This window comes from Garra rufa, chromosome 1, assembly GCF_049309525.1.
Source record: "Garra rufa chromosome 1, GarRuf1.0, whole genome shotgun sequence".
Taxonomy (NCBI): Eukaryota; Metazoa; Chordata; class Actinopteri; order Cypriniformes; family Cyprinidae; genus Garra; species Garra rufa.
Window position 1 is genome coordinate 76,623,365 of NC_133361.1, and position 21,515 is coordinate 76,644,879.

The window sequence follows — 21,515 nt, forward strand, 5'->3', positions numbered from 1 at the left end:
TAATTACCATCTTATTAAAGTTACTTTGTGGTTGCTGCATTCCTAGTTTTCTGTTTGTTTCCTCAACCCCAGCACACCGTGAGAGTCATGTTTAGTTAATTAATAATTCCCTGCTGCATCTGAGTTTAATTATCCTGTGTATTTAAGTTCCTGCTTGTCCCTTCCTTTTTGTCAGGTTTTAAATGTCTTTATGTTGTGTTGGATGTATGTTCCTCTGCTTGCCTGTCTGGATTACCCTTTGTGGAATTTATTAAAGAACTTTCATTTAATTCTCATCTCTGTGCATTGCATACACACAGTTGTGACACTATGAAGGTAAAAATGATACAAGGCTATAAGTTGAACAAAAAGAAGTGGACCACGTGATGAAATCAAGGCGAAAGCTGATAGGTTCTTAAACTACAGAAAAAGACTGTAGTGGCTGAAAGTGCAAAGAGTGAATAAGTTTTTTTGTGAGCAGTCTGTGGTTAAAAGTGACAGAAGTGTGTAATTTGGCAACAGAAGAAGTGCTGTACACATGAGAATTCTATGAAGTGTTTGTAGTATGTGCTAAAAGTGGTGAGTTGTAAACTGTAGCTTGGCTGGGTAGCCAACAGAAAATAGATATAATGAGCTGATGAGACGCTATTTGTACATGGATAGAGGAGGGATATGAAAATGTGTTACTGCTGAATACAATCGTTTAAATAAAAAATATACTTTAATGTATAATTAACAAGAAAATGAATGAAGGCCAACTGCTAAGGATTGTTTATTGTAGCAAATTAATTAGAAAGGAAACAGTACATATATCTATTGTACATATCGGCTACTGGAAGCACAACAAAGAATGAACTGTGCAGAATAAAAAAAAGACCTGCACAAACTAGAATAATATTTTCAAGCCTCTCCTGATAAAGTCCATAAACGTAAACAGATATTACAACATTAAATTGAGATTAAGTAAACAAGAAGATAAAACACACTTGAAAGTGTAAGTCATTTTGTTCAGTTTATGTCAATTCATTCATAATCTTTCAGTTACATTGTTCCTTTGATTCAGAAAAATCAACAGATACTCTACATTCAAAATTTGAGGGAATCTACTGTAATCACTGAATATTTGAAACTACAGTAAAGCAGATGGTCAGGTATAGCCACAGTACAAAAAAAAAAGACTTATGTTGAAACAAAAAGAGATGAAGGATGCATGAAGGTGATCAGATGTAGCCCACATTCAGCTCCAGTGTGAACATAGACTTGATTTCACACAGCTTTTTTCTCGTTACACTCTTGAACAAGGAACACAGACAAAGTCTTACATTTGCATGATTGTTAACATGTATCTGTAATTGTGATGGAATAATGTAATGGGATAATAATGTTATTACTTTGACTACAATTGAATGTCTTTCAAAATGAATGTGTAGATGATTGTAGAAATTGCTCCTTTTTCTAAACCTCTTCTTGCATTGAAGAAAACGGCACTTTCTTCCCAGAATGAGTTTTCAAATGATGTTTCATGGTGCTTAGACATGTGAAACTCTTCTCACACTGAAGACACTTGTACGGTTTCTCTCCAGTGTGAACTCTCTTGTGAATCTTAAGGTTTACTTTATGCGTGAAACTCTATCCACACTGTTCACAGGTGTAAGGTTTCTCTCCAGTGTGAATGCTCAAGTGAACCCTGAGGTTTCCTGCTCTTGAACAACTCTTTCCACAGTGATGGCACATGAAAGGCTTTTCTCCCATGTGAGTTATTACATGAGTCTTAAGATGTTCCCTCTCTGTGAAACTCTTTCTGCACTGATTTAAAACTCTTCTTTCTTGAGTGAACCTTTATGTGCTTATTAAGGTTTGCGCTGTGTCTGAAACTCTTCCCACATTGATCACATTTAAATGGACTCTCTCCAGTGTGACATCTCATGTGAGTCTGGAGGTTTACTTTATACGTGAAACTCTTTCCACACTGAGAGCAGGTGAAAGGTTTCTCTCCAGTGTGAATTCTCATGTGGACAGTAAGTGTACTTCTCTGTGTAAAACTCTTTCCACACTGAGGACATACGAAAGGCTTCGTTTCGGTGTGAATGATCATGTGAGTCTCAAGAACTCCATTTCGTGTGAAACTTTTTCCACAGAGTTTACAAATGTAAGGCTTCTCTCCAGTGTGAATTCTCATGTGGACAATAAGATTTTTTTTCAGCGTAAATCTCTTTTCACACTGAGGGCAGGCAAAAGGCTTCTCTCCAGTGTGAGTTTTCATGTGGGCCTTAAGGTTTTTTTTCTTTGTAAAACTCTTTCCACACTGAGGGCATATCAACGGCTTCTTTTCAATGTGAACTTTCATGTGAGTCTTAAGATCTCCATTTCGTGAGAAACTCTTCCCACACTGTTGGCAGCTGTAAGGTCTCTCTCCAGTCTGAATTCTCATGTTAGAATTAAGGTTTGTACTTTGTGTTTTTTTATTTATTTCTGGTGAGGAAGTTTTTTTATTCTGTGAGCAACTAATTGATTTTTCTTCAGTTTTGAAATCATGTTTCTCATTTTGATCTTTCTCTTCTGTTTCTTTGAGTTCTTGACTCTCCTCTTTCAGTGCCATCAGGTCTGAGGTGAAATAAGAAAAATGTAAGTTAACAGCAGTTTAAACCAAGCTGTTTCCTTATAATGGGCTTCTATGGGGGAGAAAACGCTTAACGTGATATTATTCACTTTATCTGTGGAATAAGGGCTCGTTCTTTTGATAGTAGTTAGTGTTTGTTCCAAGTAAGGTTTGACAGAAATTTGGGGTTTCCTGGTCGTTTTTTTACGTACGTTAAGCCACGTTAAGCGTGTATAAACGCGGATAAACTCTTAGTGGAAAAATGTATATCCTTTATCCAATTTGTTCCTCTTTGTGACGGAGTTTTCCTACACGACTCTTATGAGGTCGACAAAAGTTATCTTTGGCAAACCAGTGAGGGAAGTTGTGTAGACTCTCTCCATTTTAATTTTAAATTACCCGGCTTTCTGCTGTGTTGACATTACACAGGAAGTCTGCATACCCTGCGATTGCGTATTTCCGGTTTCTGTGAAAAAGTTCTATTGGAGCTCTTAATTGTGAACTCTCAACGTGCATCAGATAGATGAATTTAACTGTAAAATGTAAAAAATTTCTTGCGGGGGAGCATGCCCCTGGATCCCCCTACAGGGAGTGTTGAGGGAATTCTCACTCCAAGCTGAACTCAAAAGTTGGCAGCCCTGTTTAACATTGAAATTTGGTTGAAATAAGGTCAATTGTTTTAGGGTCAGCTGCTTATATTAACATGGGCCATCAATGACAGAAATTCAACATTGAATGACCCTTTTCACATTTTTGGGGTTCTCAGAAATTGAAGTAATCATAGTTTTGTAAACTTCTATAGTGGTAAATGGAAACTGCCACAAATATGTCTTTGTGTCCACATTAATAGCAAAAGAAAAAAATCCTTAGTGTTTCAATTACTTTCCAAAAGAGGAATAAATAAACACACAAACAAACAAAATAGCCAGAGATTGATTACAATAGTCATAAGAGTGATAGATCAAATTTGCCATCACACCACCTTTGTAACAGTTACACAAGCAGCATTAACTAGTTTTATGTGAATTTAATGGCAAGGTAAAAACAGGAAGTATAGTGTTAAAAATGTACATTGAATGAAAAAAAAAAAGAAGTAGAGAAAAGAAAATAGAGAAATGTATTCCAAGATTTACAATGTTAGTAACTTTAGAAAAGCATCATCACATGAGTAAGAAATTCTATTCTATATACAACATTTCTAGGATGTATTTGTGATTCTAGAAAGCAGTGCACCAATGGGACTTTTATTTTGCTCTGGTGATGTGACGTCATAAAGATGCGCTGAGCTCCTCATCTGTTGTGATTCACATGAAGAAAGGTTTGTGGGTTTTAAAGTTTTTAAACTAAAGCACACTGTTATATCAATTAAAACATTTTCAAGAAATGTAGAATAAATAAATCCGTCATTGTTTAATATAACGTTGTAATGCTTTATTTAGTGTTAGTTAAATAAAACGTTAGCCTTTAGTAACAGAGAATGTGCGTCTCAGTTCGCTCTCTAAATCATGAATCAATCGTGTGATGATAAGAAGTGATGAGAGAAACTGAGAATCTGAATCATTTGAATCAAATCATTTGTGAAATGATTCAGTGATTCGATTCAGCGGCACGCGGACTACAAACGACAACAACAAACACAAACGAGTGGAATCACAACCGAGAATGATTTCATTCAAGTGTAGTAAATTAGATATGAACAAATACCAAATGTAAATAAAAAATGAACTGCCTAAATATGAACGTCCTGTGTAATTTGTGTATATTTTATACTTTTTATATACACTCTGACTGTCTAACTAGTGCACTGACTACTGAACTAGGAGCTGATTGAGACACACAGATATTTAGTTTGAATTGATTTTTCTATTAATTATTCTCAACTTAAACAGGAAAAAGTGTTCAAAAACACAGAAAAACTCCTGGAGAATCAACAGATTTCCATGTGACACTACAGTATTATAAAGATGGTGTTTATTAAAGAGGAGAGTGAAGACATGAAGATTGAAGAAACATTCAGAGTCAAACATGAAGATACTGAGGAACAAACAAAGATGGCATTAATTAAAGAGGAGAGTGAAGACATGGACAATGAAGAAGCGTTTAGAGTCAAACATGAAAATACTGAGGAACAAACAGGTTGGTTTTTATTCTCAAAGCGGAAATTAATTGTATTCATGAATAATGTCACAGGAGTGTAGAAATGTTGAGACGTTCGACAGAAGTGTTGATCCCATGACAAACACTAACACAAGATCTTGCTTTCACACTGTGCATTTGTTATTATGACATCATGAATTAAGGTTATAACAATAATATGGAATTAACCTAAACAATATGTGTGTGTGAATGTATAATATATATATATATATACCCAGGTGAAAAAAATATATACTTAAATGCAATGAAAATACACTTGAATACCCGCAAACACATTTTTAGTACATTGTTATTTTTTGTGTTAAAAAAGTGTGATATTTATGCACTATAAATACACTAATTAAAAGTATGTTTATACTTCAGTAGGACTTAAGTACACTTGAAAAAAGTATACTAAATACCAGTAATACTTAAATAAATTTTTAGTGTACTAAAATAAAGAGTACTACAGAAAAAACATGCAAAAGAGTTTTATTAGTGTGTTTTTCAAAAGTGTGCTTTAAATGCTTTAAACATTAGTTGATTATTAGTAGACTGTTTACATACTAATCCCAAGTTTAAAATAAGTTAATGTATAAAAAATCTATTAGTAATGTATTGTAGTAGAAGTACATTTTCTCAAAAGTTGTACTAAAGTACACTTAATAAAAATGCATTATTAGCACTAACACTTAAACTGATTTTGAGTGTGGTAATTCTCCCAGGTTAAAAAAAAAGTGCACTAAAATACACTTTATTTAAGTATACTGAGTACACTTTTCAGTAATGTACTAAAAGTGCGTACTAAAAATAGTATTAAGTATATGTTAAGATAAACTTAATACCATCTAAGTGTACTCAACTGTGCTATTTTGAGACACCATGAAATTGAACTAAAATGTGCTTTTAACATACTATATCTGTATTTAAAAATATATATTTAGTTACAACTAGAAATACACTTGAACCCTACTTTTGAACATTTATAAATATATTTATGACTAATTTAAAGTATAGCAATAATATATTAAAAGAATATACAAAGTGTGAAAAAAGTGTGCTAAAATACAATTTAAGTACACTTAGTGCACTTCCCGAATGTACTTAAAGTGCTCTATTTTCGGCCACTAATTTTGTACTCAATATACTAATAGTTATTCTTAAGTATATGTTAAGATAAACTTAAGATCATCTAAGTGTACTCAACTGTGCTATTTTGAGACACCATGAAGATGAACTAAAACGTGCTTTTAACATACTATCTCAGCATTTCCAAAAAATGTATTTTGTTACCACTTCTAATAGGATTGAAACATATTTCATAAACCTTTAAATATACTAATTATACATAAAAAATAAACTTACTGATTATTTAAAATACATGAAAAATATATAATAAATGTATACAAAGCGTATTTATAATGTATTGCCCACATAGGACTGTTTGTCTTGGTTTTTTCCCAGTGTTTCCCCCATTGGACTGTCTGTTTGGTTTCTCCCATGCCCTTTTTTGGTCTTCCTGCTCATTAGTGTGATCCTCTCCACCTGTTGTTGTAATTATCTCCCCTTTATAAGTTTGTTTGATTTCCTTGTTTCTTTGTCCGGCTACAAGCGTTACACCTATGTTCCTTCGTTGTGTGCGCGTCTTCTCCCGCCATTCCTGTCTATTGTTACTCTGCCTGAGGATTTATTGAAGACTTTTTTTTGAAGACGTTATTTTTTGCTTTCCTACACTTTTCGTGACAACTTATTTATAATGTATTGCCCATACATTTTTATTCATTATAATACACTTATTAATTAATTAAAATATATCAATTATATATAATAAATTTATACAAAGCGTAATTATAATGTCTTGCCCACATACTTTTATTAATATAAAAAATACATTATAAATACGCTATGTATACATTTATTATATATTATTCATGTATTTTAAATAATCATCAAGTGTATTTTTTATTAATGAATATATGTGGCCAATACATTATAAATACGCTTTGTATACATTTTTTATATATTATTCATGTATTTTAAATAATTAATAAGTGTATTTTTTATTAATAAAAACATGTGGGCAATACATTATAAATACGCCTTGTATACATTTGTTATATATTATTATTGTATTTTAAATAATCAGTAGGTTTATTTTTTATGTATAATTAGTATATTTAAAGGTTTCTGAAATATGTTTCAATTGTATTATAAGTGGTAACAAAATACATTTTTGGAAATGCTGAGATAGTATGTTAAAAGCACATTTTAGTTCATCTTCATGGTGTCTCAAAATAGCACAGTTGAGTACACTTAGATGATCTTAAGTTTATCTTAAGGAGTACTTAAGAATAACTTTTAGTATATTAAGTACAAAATCAGTGCCCGAAAATAGAGCACTTTAAGTACATTAGGGAAGTGCACTAAGTGTACTTAAATTGTATTTTAGCACACTTTTTTCACACTTTGTATATTCTTTTAATATATTATTGTTATACTTTAAATTAGTCATAAATATATTTATAAATGTTTAAAAGTAGGGTTCAAGTGTATTTCTAGTTGTAACTAAATATATTTTTTAAATACAGATATAGTATGTTAAAAGCACATTTTAGTTCAATTTCATGGTGTCTCAAAATAGCACAGTTGAGTACACTTAGATGGTATTAAGTTTATCTTAACATATACTTAATACTATCTTTTAGTACATTAAGTACAAAATTAGTGTGCGAAAATAGAGCACTTTTATTACATTACTGAAAAGTGTACTAAGTAAACTTAAATAAAGTGCATTTTAGTGGACTTTTTTTTTACCCGGGAAGCATTTGAGATTAAAAAGTATATAAGTTGTAAAAGTATATAAGTTGTAAACTTTCACAATTGTGATTTTCATGCTGCCCAAATATGGTTTGCATACATAAAACTATTCATCTTAGTTAAGTAATACAGAAGTTTTCCCCAAAATCCCAAGCATAACTTTATGTATATGTAATGCTGCATAAAAAAACTTAGTTCATTCCAATAATGTACATCTGAGTCCACAATATGGAGGTAATTGCGTACAAATTTGAAGTGGAATAAACTTCAAACATCCCCAGTAGAACACATTTTGATGTTTTCACATATCCAAGACTTTCTATAAATGTAAACTGGGGTGTCAAGCTCAGCTCTGCAGAGTTTAACTCCAATTCTAACTGAACACACCTGAATCATGGTCTTCAAGGTTAACTTATTAGAGGTGTGTTGGAGCTAAACTCTGCAGGACTGTGACTCCAGAATAAATGGCAGATTTGGGCCATTGTTGCACTCTGTTCTTCTGTTGCTTTTAAACAGGGGTTAACTTGTATTTGTCTCTTTATAGAACTGATGGTGCCAAGAATGGAGAGTGAAGTACTAGATGAAATGCAAAATGAAGATCAGTATTTTATAACTGGACGAGAATCAATTAGTTGCTCTCAGACAGAAAATACTTCCTCAAGTAAAACTCATTTCACCTGCCAGTATTGTGGAAAGAGTTTCAGTCAACATGGAAACCTTATAGTCCACTTGAGGATTCACACTGGAGAGAAGCCTTTCTCCTGCGAACAGTGTGGAAAACATTTCAGTGAACATGGAAATCTTAAAGTCCACATGAGGATTCACACTGGAGAGAAGCCTTTCACCTGCCAAGAGTGTGGAAAATCTTTCACTAAAAAAGCAGCCCTCAAAAGCCACATGAACGTCCACACAGGTGAAAAGCCCTACACATGCCCTCTGTGTGGAAAACATTTCAGTCAACAAGGAAGCATTAACAGGCACATGAGAACTCACACTGGAGAGAAGCCGTACCTCTGCAAACTTTGTGGAATAGGTTTTACAACCAAACCAAACCTTGAGTATCACATGAACATTCACACTGGTGAGAAGCCATATGCATGTGATCAGTGTGAAAAGAAGTTCAGTCATAAGGGAACCCTTAAAAAGCACATGGTGGTTCACTCAAGAGCTCCCTCTCTCAGTTTTATATGCCATCAGTGTGGAATGAGTTTCTCAGACAGTGATCACCTTAAAAATCATGTAACATCTCACACTGGAGAGAAGCCGTTCATGTGCAGTCACTGTGGAAAGACTTCCTCAAACAAGACAAACCTAAATCTACACATGAGAATTCATACTGGAGAGAAGGATTATATCTGCCCTTATTGTGGAAAGACTTTCAGATTTAGAGGAAACCTTCGGGCTCACATGAGAGTTCACAGCGAAGAAAAACCTTTTACCTGCCTTTCATGTGGAAAGAGTTTCACACTTAAAGGAAACCTTACCGCTCACATGAGGCTTCACACTGGAGACAGACCTTCTGCAACCTAAGTTTCACAATCAGAGAAACCTGAAAGATCATTTGCAAACGCATTCTGGAAAGACACTGACAAGTTTAGAAGGAGCAATTTTATATGTATATACTTGTATGTACCAGACCGTATTTCTGTTTTTTGTACGTAAATAGTTTCAAATAGTTCTGCAGTATAAAATGGCACCAGAAAAAAAAAAGTAATTTTTTTGACTGAAATAGCAAAAATAATTTTGAAGGCTGAAATTATTGACAGAAACGTTGACAAATATTAAATATAAATTCTCAAGTGAGTTATGTTGTGTGTACGTACAAGTTCCTTCTTACTGAACTGTCCACTTGTGCCAAGAAAAGGTGGGCTAACAAGTCTGGCATGAATTTCAACAAGTACAGTGGGGCAAATAAGTATTTAATAAACTGCCGATTTTTCAAGTTTTCTCACTTACAAAGAATGGTGAAATCTGTGATTTTCATCGTAGGTACACCTCAACTGTGAGAGACAGAATATCAACAAAAAAAAAAATCCAGTCACATTGTATGATTTTTAAATAATTAATTACCATTTTATTGCATGAAACAAGTCTTTGACAAACTAGAAAAATAGAACTTAATATTTGGTTTACAATTACAGAGGTCAGATGTTTTCTGTAGTTCTTGACCAGGTTTGCACACACTGCAGCAGGGATTTTGGCCCCCTCCTCCATAAAGGACTTCTCCAGATCTTTCAGGTTTTGGGACTGTAGCTGGACAACAGGCTCTTACTGAGGGAAGGAGGTTGTTGCCCAAAATCTTGTGATACATGGCCCCATCCATCCTTCCCTCAATACAGTGCGGTCGTCCTGTCCCCTTTGCAGAAAAGCACCCCCATGCTTCACGTTTGGGGTGGTTTTCTTGGGATTGTACTTATCCTTCTTCCTCCAAACACGCCGAGTGGATGTTTTACCAAAAGTTCTATTTTGGTCTCATCTGACCACATGACCTTCTCCCATGCCTCCTCTGGATCATCCAAATGGTCTTTGGCAAACTTCAGACAGGCTTGGACATGTGCTGTCTTGAGCAGCGGGATCTTGCGTGCGCTGCAGGATTTTAATCCATGACCGTGGAGTGTGTTACTAATGGTAAATGTTGACACGGTGGTCCCAGCTGTCTTCAGGTCATTGACCAGGTCCTACCATTTAGTTCTAGGGAGATCTCTCACCTTTCTCAGGATCATTGATTGTCCCTAGTGTCCTTAGACAGCTCTTTGGTCTTGCCCATAGTGGAGAGGTTGGAGTCTGACTGAGTGAGTGGACAGGTGTCTTTTATACAGGTAACAAGTTCAACAGGTGCAATTAGTACAGGTAATGAGTGGAGGATAGGAGGGCTTCTTAAAGACAAACAATCAGGTTTTGTGAGAGCCAGAATTCTTGCTGGTTGGTAGGTTATCAAATACTTATTTCATGCTATAAAATGGAAATTAATTATTTAAAAATCATAAAATTAGATTTTAGGTAAATAATTTTTTTAGGTTTTGTCTCTCACAGTTGAGGCATACCTACGACTTAATCGGCGAAACACTGTGCTGTTCAAACTACATGTCTTCCTGTCTTTCTTTAGGTCATTGTGCTGTTCACACTACGTGACACAATGTAAATGATCCACAACAGTGGGTCACACACTACTGCTAACACTAAGCTGACAACAACTTTGTCGCCCAATAGGCAAGTTTCCATCCAGTTTTTTGCAATGTTTTGTGATCGACAAAGAGAATATGCATACAAAAACTGAAATTTGCTGTCTCCATCCAACTGGCTTTTTACCAATAAAAAAATGTGTGCGGGATGACGATATCCCTAAAAAAAAAAGCACTTGTTGCATAGCTGTTTCCGTTAATAATTTAACCTATTGTCCAAAATACATAGGCTTGAAACAAAACTGTATTATATAGGCTATTATTTAATTTTATAGGCGTACTTAAAACTCATGACTTACAATTTATTATTTATTTATTTAGCAATATACATAAACAGGTGAAGTTATTTTTCTAATTAATTAAAATGAAATTATGTGGCTGTTGTAGTGTTTGAACCAATCAGACAAGCGGCTATTTGTTACCTATAACAAATAATTTTTAAAACCAACAAGCCAGCTATACTGTATGTTGGAATTCTGGAAACAACCCCTGAAAGCAACTAACATCCAAAAGGAGCTCAGTTGCCAGGGCAGCCATCTGATCACAGTTTTACGACCCAAAGGAATGCAGGCAGAAACACTCTTCCTACTCCTTTCCTATAGGAAAGACTTTATGCCCATAGAAATGGACTTGTCCCTAATTCAAAGAAAAACTTATTTGAATGAACACACATATCCTTTAGGTCATTTTGTCACCACCATACTATAAATGTCTTGTATAATGTCTCTTGACTTTTTTTTTTAATTTTTATGCATGCTTAATGTGTGAAGTACTAGTCAATGTAACCCCTCCTATAACTATGTGTCTCCTATCAAACTAATGCATTTAATGATGCACACTTTGGTATACGCCTTCTCCTCATAGAATGCCATGTGTGTTCGTACTTTAATCCGAATATAAAATGCCACAACCATTCGAACCATGCTCCACAGTTCCGCCTGTCTCTTCTGAAAAATCTTGATTGCAACTTCGGCCATCTAATAGAACCATCCAGAACTACTTCAGAGGCTTCACGAGACTCTTGTTTAACAGCCAAATGCAAGTATCATTCCTTCTACTAAACAGAGGTTTTGTGTAAGCTATCGTATACTGTGCTTTGAGTTAGAAACTGATGGTTCTTTCAGATGGTCAACTCAGCCTCATACCCCTTTCCTTGTCTGTTTCTAGCCATCACCTCTCGCCCTTCCTAGGTACCATGTATGTGTGATTTGCATGTGTACGTGTTCGTTTAGACTAGTTATATGTTAGTCCTTCGTTAATAAAACTCTTGTGCATGAATTACATGAGTCTCTGATTCTGCCTTGCAAATTAATGTCCCTTTATGATTTACGATTAAGCTACATGCTCTAATGCATTAATACTGTAAGAATGTTATTTTTCTGTGGCCAATATGAAATTGATATGAAGTTACCCTGAATGTTCGCTGGACGAATGGATAGTCGATGGCGAGTTAATCCCGCTACAGTTACTACTGGCGACTAATATAAATAATTGTAGTTAATCGTAATTAATTGTAATTATTTATATAAATTTTCCTTTTGAGCTTAATTCTCTACACTGTGATCCATTTAAAATACCTACATTGGTTTTTCAAGTATTAATTTTATACAAGCAACAACAAAAAAAAAAAACTGCATTAACAACTGAACCTGAGTATTCACATGGTCACATCACGCACATGCAGTGCTTTTGTGAACGGAGAAAAACATACATCAATCTACAGGTGCTGGTCATATAATTAGAATATCTTCAAAAAGTTGTTTTATTTCACTAATTCCATTTAAGAAGTGAAACTTGTATAATGTATACATTCTTTCCACACAGACTGATATTTTTCAAGTCTTTCTTTTAATTTTGATGATTATAACTGTATAAAAGTATGAGCAGCATGTACAGCACTCAATACTTGGTTGGGGCTCCTTTTGCCTGAGTTGCTGCAGCAATGTGGTGTGGCATGGAGTCGATCAGTCTGTGGCACTGCTCAGGTGTTATGAGAGCCCAGGTTGCTCTGATAGTGGCCTTCAGCTCTTCTGCATTGTTGGGTCTGGCATATCGCATATACCTCTTCACATACCCCATAGATTTTCTATGGGGTTGAGTTCAGGCAAGTTTGCTGGCCAATTAGGAACAGGGATACCATGGTCCTTAAACCGGATACTGGTAGCTTTGGCACTGTGTGCAGGTGCCAAGTCCTGTTGGAAAATGAAATCTGCATCTCCATAAAGTTGGTCAGCAGCAGGAAGCATGAAGTGCTCTAAAACATCCTGGTATACAGCTGCGTTGACCTTGGATTTCAGAAAACACAGTGGACCAACACCAGCAGATGACATGGCACCCCAAACCATCACTGACTGTGGAAACTTTACACTGGACCTCAAACAACGTGGATTCTGTGCCTCTTCTCTCTTCCTCCAGACGCTGGGACTGTGATTTCCAAAGTAAATGCAAAATATACTTTCATCAGAGAACATAACTTTGGACCACTCAGCAGCAGTCCAGTCCTTTTGTCTTTAGCCCAGGCGAGACGCTTCTAACGCTGTCTGTTGTTCATGAGTGGCTTGACACAAGTAATGCGACAGCTGAAACCCATGTCTTGCATGCGTCTGTGCGTAGTGGTTCTTGAAGCACTGACTCCAGCTGCAGTCCACACTTTGTGAATCTCCACCACATTTTTGAATGGGTCTTGTTTCACAGTTCTCTCCAGGTAGCGGTTATCCCTATTGCTTGTGCACTTTTTTTTCTACCACATCTTTTCCTTCCTTTCACCTCTCAATTAATGTGTTTGGACACAGAGCTCTGTGAACAGTCAGTATTTTTTGCAATGACCTTTTGTGTCTTGCCCTCCTTGTGCAAGGAGTCAATGGTCATCTTTTGGACAACTGTCAAATCAGCAGTCTTCCCCATGATTGTGTAGCCTACAGAACTAGACTGAGAGACCATTTAAAGGCCTTTGCAGGTGTTTTGAGTTAATTAGCTGATTAGAGTGTGGCACCAGGTGTCTTCAATACTGAACCTTTTCACAATACACTATTTTTCTAAGATACTGAATTGGGGTTTTCATTAGTTGTTAGTTACAATCATCAAAATGAAAAGAAATAAACACTTGAAATATCTCGGTCTGTGTGGAATGAATGTAATGTATACATTATACAAGTTTCGCTTAAATGGAATTAGGGAAATAAATCATCTTTTTGAAGATATCCTAATGATATTACCAGCACTTGTATGTTCTGAGTTAGAGATCTCAAACTGAAATTGGTCTAATCAGATGTGAGAAAAATGACACATCTGACAAAAAAAGAAGTCACTCTCCCATTTATCTTGCTCCAAATTAAAGGTCTCTAGTACTTTAACTGAAAATGGAGTGTTTAATCTTTTCATTATACATAGCAGTATCAAATTGGAGGACAGAGTGTCAGTAAAGTGCTTTGACACAATCTGAATTGTTAAAAGCCCTATGTAAATAAAGGTGACTTGACTTGACTTGACTTAAAGACTCTCCCAGGACCACAGCTGGAGAATTGCAGAAAATAGTTGAGTCTCGGGGTCAGAAAACCTTAAAAACAGTCGTAAAACAATCGCAATTAATCGGATAACAGTAGCTACATCACCATGTTGTTCGGGAGGGTTTCAAGAAAAATTCTCCTTGCTCACCCAAAACAAATTCCAGCATAATCAGTTATCAGACACGGCTGGAACTTTAAGAGGCTGGCTTCTATGGTCAGATGAAATGAGCTTTAAGCAGCAAACACTCAAGATGGGTTTGGTAAACACAGGGATAAACAGTTCCCCATGTGTACAATGAAATATACTGCTGTAGTTTTGATGTTGTTGGCCAGTATTTCTGCTGGAGGTCTTGTTTAAAAACATGGCATCATGTCAAATACCAACATAAAAAATGAGTGACTGTTAGAAATCTTATAATGGGCCATGTTTGGAACTTTCCACTGGCAAATCAAGTCTTGCCAAGCATCTCCATGATTTTTTTTTGCTTGTAACACTCAAATGGCACATCACATTTCCAGGCCAAAAGGCCAAAGGCTGCAGCTGAAACAGTTAGGTTTTGAGAAAGCTGGTTTCCGTAACACAGTTTCTGCAGTTGATGGGTGTCACATCCCAGTTATGAGACCTCACTGTGATAATCCCTTAACTTTACTCAGTAGAACATTGTGGACAACTTAGTATCATGAAAACAATTTGGCTTTCTTTACGTTGTGTGACACAAAATGTAAGGTCAATTAAAGTCGTATACAGCATTTAGTGAAATTCTTCTTATTGAACTTACCTTTTTTCTGGTATCTCCATAATTTTCTCCTGATGTTGTCCAATTGCTTTTAGTTCTGTAACAATTGTATTTAGGCTGGTTAACTTTTTTTTTTCAAATGACCATCTGCGTTTCTCTTTCAGTCTTCGTCATCTCCAAAGTTCTGGCTGAACAAGGGTCTCCAATGCAGAAGTCCTTCTCTCTGCATGGGCCTCATAGGTCTCATAAAAAGAGGGCTGGCTCACTGGTCGTCTTCTTCTTGTGGGATTTAGCACCATGTTTTGGAGATCAGAGGGTCCAGGAATGTCATCCCTGCCTGGCTGTTCTTCAGAGGAATGTGGTGTGTGTGTGTGTGTGTGTGTGTGTGTGTGTGTGTGTGTGTGTGTGTGTGTGTGTGTGTGTGGCCGTGTTTTGGGAGCACACTTCATCCAGGACCAGTGGAGTGGAGAAAATTGTAGAAGCTGGTGCACTTCCAATTCCAGAACTGCCAAACAGCTTATCCATTTGCTGTGAAAGAGATCATTGACTTAGGAATGGGAAAAAACACACACCTCGTCAAAGATGTGTTTACTGTATCACAAAACCATTTATACATATACAGTACATATAGGCCTATAGAGGATGAAACTGTTTTCCAAACATACAAAAAACGGAATAAAGAAAAATAAGAACTGAAACTGCATAAGATAAATAAATAAAAGAAATAAGCTTGCCTATCATTTATTATATATAATCGTTTAGCTTTTTTTAATGATCATTTCAAGTATGTGAGTTACTTTTATGTAATATGTTAGGACATTTTTCAAATATAAGCAGATTTGGAGCAACTGCAGCACCTGACCTCTGTGGCTGGTCTCGTTTTGCTCTCACGGTACACTCGATTTATCGTGACTACATTTAAGATGGCGGCGACTGCTCTGTTCCTGGTGGAAGATGTCTGTATAAATCTTCTTGTAAATAAACTACCGGTGCCTTTTCTGATTTCTAAATGCCTCGTTTTAAATGTCAGGGCCCTAGGAAGTCTACCGATGAAGTGCGGAGCTACTTTGTGCCTCGTAAATGGCGTAAAACAGTGATTTATTTACATGGCTCCTTCGATGCCCGATTGACTTTCATTGACAACCTGTTGTGAGCATCGGCTAACTGACCCCAGATTTCGGACAGCTGGACACAAACCGAGATGAAATATGCAAGGTACGTTCACACTCGGTATCATGATTCAATACACTTTAGGTCAATATCACACCGGAGTTCTACTTTAATATGATATGTGATAGGCGACCAATCGTCTCAGACTGTAGCAGCGAAATGTACTTCACAGCTGAGTATGTGTATTATTTTTTAAACAGCAAATGTTTTTTAAACATATCACAAAGACACTATTTATTTGAAAGACACATGTGACCTTATTCAGAAAACCAAAGATTTGAAAATCCCATCTAGTTGATCTCTTTTCACGATAGACATTGACAGCCTATAGCACCTGTATATCATTGCTCTTTTGTTGATTTTACTCCTCCTTCATACTGTACACAGAAAGCTGCATCCTCTTAAGATTAGTGAAGCTCTCGGATCAGATGTACCTGCTCTGAATGTATCTAAAATCAAAAAAATGTATCTTAAAGGCTAGGTAAGCAGCATGTACAGTGCCCTCCACTAATATTGGCGAAAGCGAAATGATAGTGCGGCAAACTTACATTATGAAATAAATGGTTTTCTGTAATGCATCGTGACCATAATTATTGGCATCCATATAAATTCCTATGGATAATATATATATAGATAGTATATGAATATATTTCTATTCATATTTTCATTTTTAGTGCACCAGGGTAACTAGGAGCAAGGAATTGTGCAGCCATGACTTCCGGTTCCACCGGATTATAAATATGAGGAACACAACGGCCAAATTCCCTTAATCATCCATCACAAGCAGTAAAACCAAAAAACATAGTTCTGATGTGCAGAACAGGTTTGTTAACCTTAACAAAATAGAAAGTGGCTGTAAGAAAAGAGCTAACGCATTGAAAATCCCCATTCCCACCATTTGAGCAATAATTAAAGGAACACTCCACTTTTTTTGGAAATAGGCTCATTCTCCAACTCCCCCCGAGTTAATAAGTTGATTTTTACCGTTTTGAAATCCATTCAGCCGTTCTCCTGTTCTGGCGATATCACTTTTAGCATAGCTTAGCATAGATCATTGAATCCTATTAGACCAATAGCATCACGTTCAAAAATGACCAACGAGTTTCCATATTTGTCCGTTATTTCAAATGTAGAAGCGCGGTATGCACGCTCATAATGAAAGCAACGCTCACACGGTGATACACGCTCGTTTTTTCCAGGCGCGTCCGCGCCGCATCAACATAAATATTCTATAATCTTTGGATAAATACATCTCAACTTTTCAGAATGCCACATGCGCACACAGGTCATATGACAAGAACCAAAAAATCAGCTTCACCCTTTCCCTTATACCATTGAAAAAACAGCCAAGTTGGAGGAACAGCTGATCATATCTGTACATGAATAACCATTTTTAAAGACATTTAATAGCAAAGCTAATGCAACCGATTTTTAATGCTGGAAATCCATTTATGCTTTGCTGAAACTTCTGAGTCGTCATTGAGTGATCAGGTCATGGCTGCTTAGCAACGGTAGACGCCACAAGAAAGAAGTTTTTTCAGAAGAAGAACATTTTTATTTTTATTTTTATTCTGTCTGTTCAGCATCCTTCAACAAGGACTGGTGGTGGTGGGATTCATAATGTTCATAATGGCATTTTATTAGTTGGTTTAACCATGGATGAGGTAATGGTTGTCTGGTAATTTTTTTTTTCAATGACGTTCCTTGTTACATATTCAAAAACATTAACCAATATTGCATATCCATAATTATTATAATGGATATAATTACAAAATACTTACAGTATAACGTAAATTAAAAGTTAAGCGCACAAAAAAACAGGATTTTTTTCACTTATTTTGAATTTTACTCAAATACAAATACAAATACAAATACTTTTCCCCCCTCAACAAATACAAATACAGACACAAATACTGGCTGCTTTGCACACCCCTCTTAGTACACGATATAACTGCAGAAGAGTCAAGTTTTAAATAGGACAAATATCGAAACTCGTTGGTTAATTCTGAACGCGATGCTATTGGTCTCATAGGATTCAATGATCTATGCTAAGCTATGCTAAAAGTGATATCGCCAGAACAGGAGAACGGCTGAATGGATTTCAAAACGGTAAAAATCAACTTATTAACTCGGGGGGAGTTGGAGAATGAGCCTATTTCCAAAAAAAGTGGAGTGTTCCTTTAAGAAGTTCCAGTCAACTAAATATGTTACAAATCTGCCTAGAAGACGTGTCTATATCATCCTAAGGCACGATAAGGAGGAGAGTTTAAGGAGCCATAGACTCTCCAAGGATCACAGATGGAGAATTGCAGAGATTAGTTGAGTCTTGGGGTCAGAAAGCCTAAAATAAAGTGACCAAACAGCCCCTACATTACCACATGTTGTTCCTCACTCACCCAAAAACAAACTCCAGCATATTCACTTGTCAGACATGATTGGAACTTCAAACAGGACTAGCTTCTATGGTCAGATGAAACTAAAAATGAACTTTTTGGCAGCTAACCCTCCAGATGGTTTTGGTGCAGACAGGGATAAAAAAAGTACCCAATGAGAAAACTCAGAAAAGTGTAGTGAATTTTTACAGAAGACTCATCCCATTTTAACTCGGCCCACTCAGGGATACCAATTAAGTAGTGAGTTTTGCTTTCGCCCACTAGAAATGTGAAATAGTGTAGTGATGGGTACTCGTGTCACAGATGACGTTATGATTATATCACATGAGAATGATTGATAGGATATCTAACTTGTAGACCCTCTTACTGTATTATCAACACAAGGAAGACACACGTATAATAAAATAAATTGATTAACAAAAGATAGACAAGAGTAATTAACTACTAAATGAATACCATACATGCAAAAGGAATAAAGTGCATAAGATGCATAAAATGCAAGTGATTCAGTTGGGTGTTGCTATGTCAGAGCTAGGTTATCTTATGGAAAGATAAACTTCTGCTACTCCGAAAAAAATAAGATGAAGAACCTTACTAAGAATGCAATGTAGTGGACCATGCATTCCAGGGCCCAGTTTATGGCAGGGGCCCCGTCTCTGACTTCAATAGTGGACAAAGGTTTGCTATGTTTTGATTGGATCTTGGTGGACTAACACAAGCAAACTGTCCATCACCATTAGATAAGGATGCCAGGACAACTGCCAGACATCTCTAAGAGAGCAAGTTTACGTTTTTGAGGTCTTAGAGAGTTTTTGGTACAAAAACCTAGGAAGGACAGAACTTCCTATTGGTCAAGATGCAGTTTCTGCCCCCCACCCACCTTGAGACTGTTCCCATTAAGTCGGTCCACTCGGTACAACACATTACTATAGGATATCGCGCTCCTGCGCCGTCCGCTGAAGACACCTATAATCACGCCTGGAAGGCAATTGACACAGGATGACTTACTTGCTGTGTGCAAACCATAGTGCGCTGGTGTCGTTGGGGCATGCCATGGCCCGTACTGTGGTGGCGCAGCGGCATCTTTGGCTAACCTTAGCAAACCTGCCAGAGCACGACCGGAGTGCGTTTCTCAGCGCCCCGATCTCCCCCTCCGGGCTCTTCAGAGAAGACCTTGGTGTGTTCCAGGCATGGTTCGAGGCGAGGCAGCGGATAAAATAGAGGGTGAAGACAAACCCCTGGAGGCCGAGGAAGCCGTGGCGATCCGTATGGGACTGAAAGATATTGTTAAAAAAAATCCAGGACTTCAAAACCGAACTAAAAGCGGAATTTACTACGTTAAAAAGGGAAATTAAAAAGGATTTTAAAAAAGAACTCGAGGATTTTAAGAAAGACATTAACCAGCGGCTAACAGAAACAACGACAGAACTAGCCGAGCAAAATGCGAGAATCACGGAAACTGAACAGAGAATTGAGGAGCTAGAAAACTGGAACATAGAGGCAAAAGAAGCTCTACTCCAATCTATTAAGCAGCAGAGAATACTACGGGACAAGCTGACAGATCAAGAAGGAAGAAGCCGCCGGAATAATATCCGGATCTTCGGCTTAAAAGAGGGAGCAGAGGGCGGCTCTGCAACACGATTCATTGAACAACTTCTGAAAGATGAGCTACCCCTACCAACAAACATGGATCTACAAATACAACGGGCACACCGAGCTTTACTGCCGAAACCAGGCGCTGATAAACCCCCGAGATCTATTGTGGTGAACTTCCTTCAATACACAGTGAAAGAGACGGTGCTGAGGGAAGCCTGGGGGAAAAAAATCCACTATCAAAACTGCGCACTCTTCTTTGATCATGACTACGCCACTGAGGTTATCCAGAAAAGAAAAGAATACAACAGCATAAAAAAGGCCTTGAAGGAGAGAGGAATATGTTTCCAGACACCCCTAACGAAAATCAGGATTCATTGGGAAGCTGGCCCACATACGTACGAGAGCGCACAAGAGGCTGAGAAAGAGCTGAACCGGAGGGCAATCACCGCAGAAGTATCAGGCGGAGGCGCATTTAAGAGCGGGATAGAAGAACGACTCGGCATTACAATGGCAACGAGTTGGAAACACAGAAGATATGGCTGTACGAGCCAAGCAGAGGCTCCAGGAATATCAAAGGAAATTATGATATAGAGGTATGTGAGTGCATTCAAAAGACTCAAATAAGGACACGAACGAACAGATCAAAAGTAAATACACTCCGTGAAATGGTCAAAATGCTAAATTGATTGTCTTTTTTTTTGTTATATCTGATTGGTAACTAAGAACCTACCTCATACTAGGAGGTTAATACAGAGACTGTATTGGACAATTAGAGCAAACCTCCCTAGAGAGGGCCCCCATATATTACGGGATATCCTCCTCAACCCACAAAGGTAACGTGGGTGGCACACACATGGACATGTATCTTTTTTTGGAAGTTAAATTGTTTCCTGTTTTGTGTTCTTACAATGTTTTTGCTGGTTACCATGGACACGATACAAATCAAAGAAAAGTACAAGCTTCTACAAAAACAAAATGAATAACATTTCATGGTGTCATTAAATGTAAACGGGCTGAATAATCCAATTAAGAGAAGTAAGATGATTTTGAAAATGAGGAAACTAAAAGCACAAATTATATTCGTCCAAGAAAAACACTTATGGCAAGAAGTTTGGTTACAGAAACACATTCTATAGCACATGTAAACATAGTCGCAAAAGAGGGGTTGCGATAATGATACAAAATGCAATCAAATTTGAGTGTCTGAAAGAAATTAACGATGAAGAGGGACGATTTATTCTTGTTAAAGGAAAATTAGAGAACGAAATAGTCACACTAATCAATGTATACGCCCCGCCAGAAAGTGAAGAACATATCTTTAAAACCCTATTTACAATTATAGCAGCAGAATCAGAAGGTACTATGATGTGTGCTGGGGATTTTAATGTATTTTTGAACCA

General features: G+C 36.7%; 1 protein-coding gene and 1 pseudogene across 1 annotated transcript in view; one reads left to right on the forward strand and one right to left on the reverse strand.

Moving 5' to 3' along the window:
* Nucleotides 1-1,231: 1,231 nt before the first annotated feature.
* Nucleotides 1,232-21,515, reverse strand: part of LOC141339356 (uncharacterized) — a 42,900-nt pseudogene continuing 22,616 nt past the window's right edge.
* LOC141339372 (uncharacterized) overlaps nucleotides 7,980-21,515 on the forward strand; it is a 46,343-nt gene continuing 32,807 nt past the window's right edge. Inside the window, exons 1-2 of the mRNA XM_073844954.1 lie at nucleotides 7,980-8,538; nucleotides 8,713-9,027. Of these exons, the coding sequence (XP_073701055.1) occupies nucleotides 8,081-8,538; nucleotides 8,713-9,027 (773 nt within the window). The 5' untranslated portion in view covers nucleotides 7,980-8,080. The remainder of the gene's footprint in view (nucleotides 8,539-8,712; nucleotides 9,028-21,515) is intronic.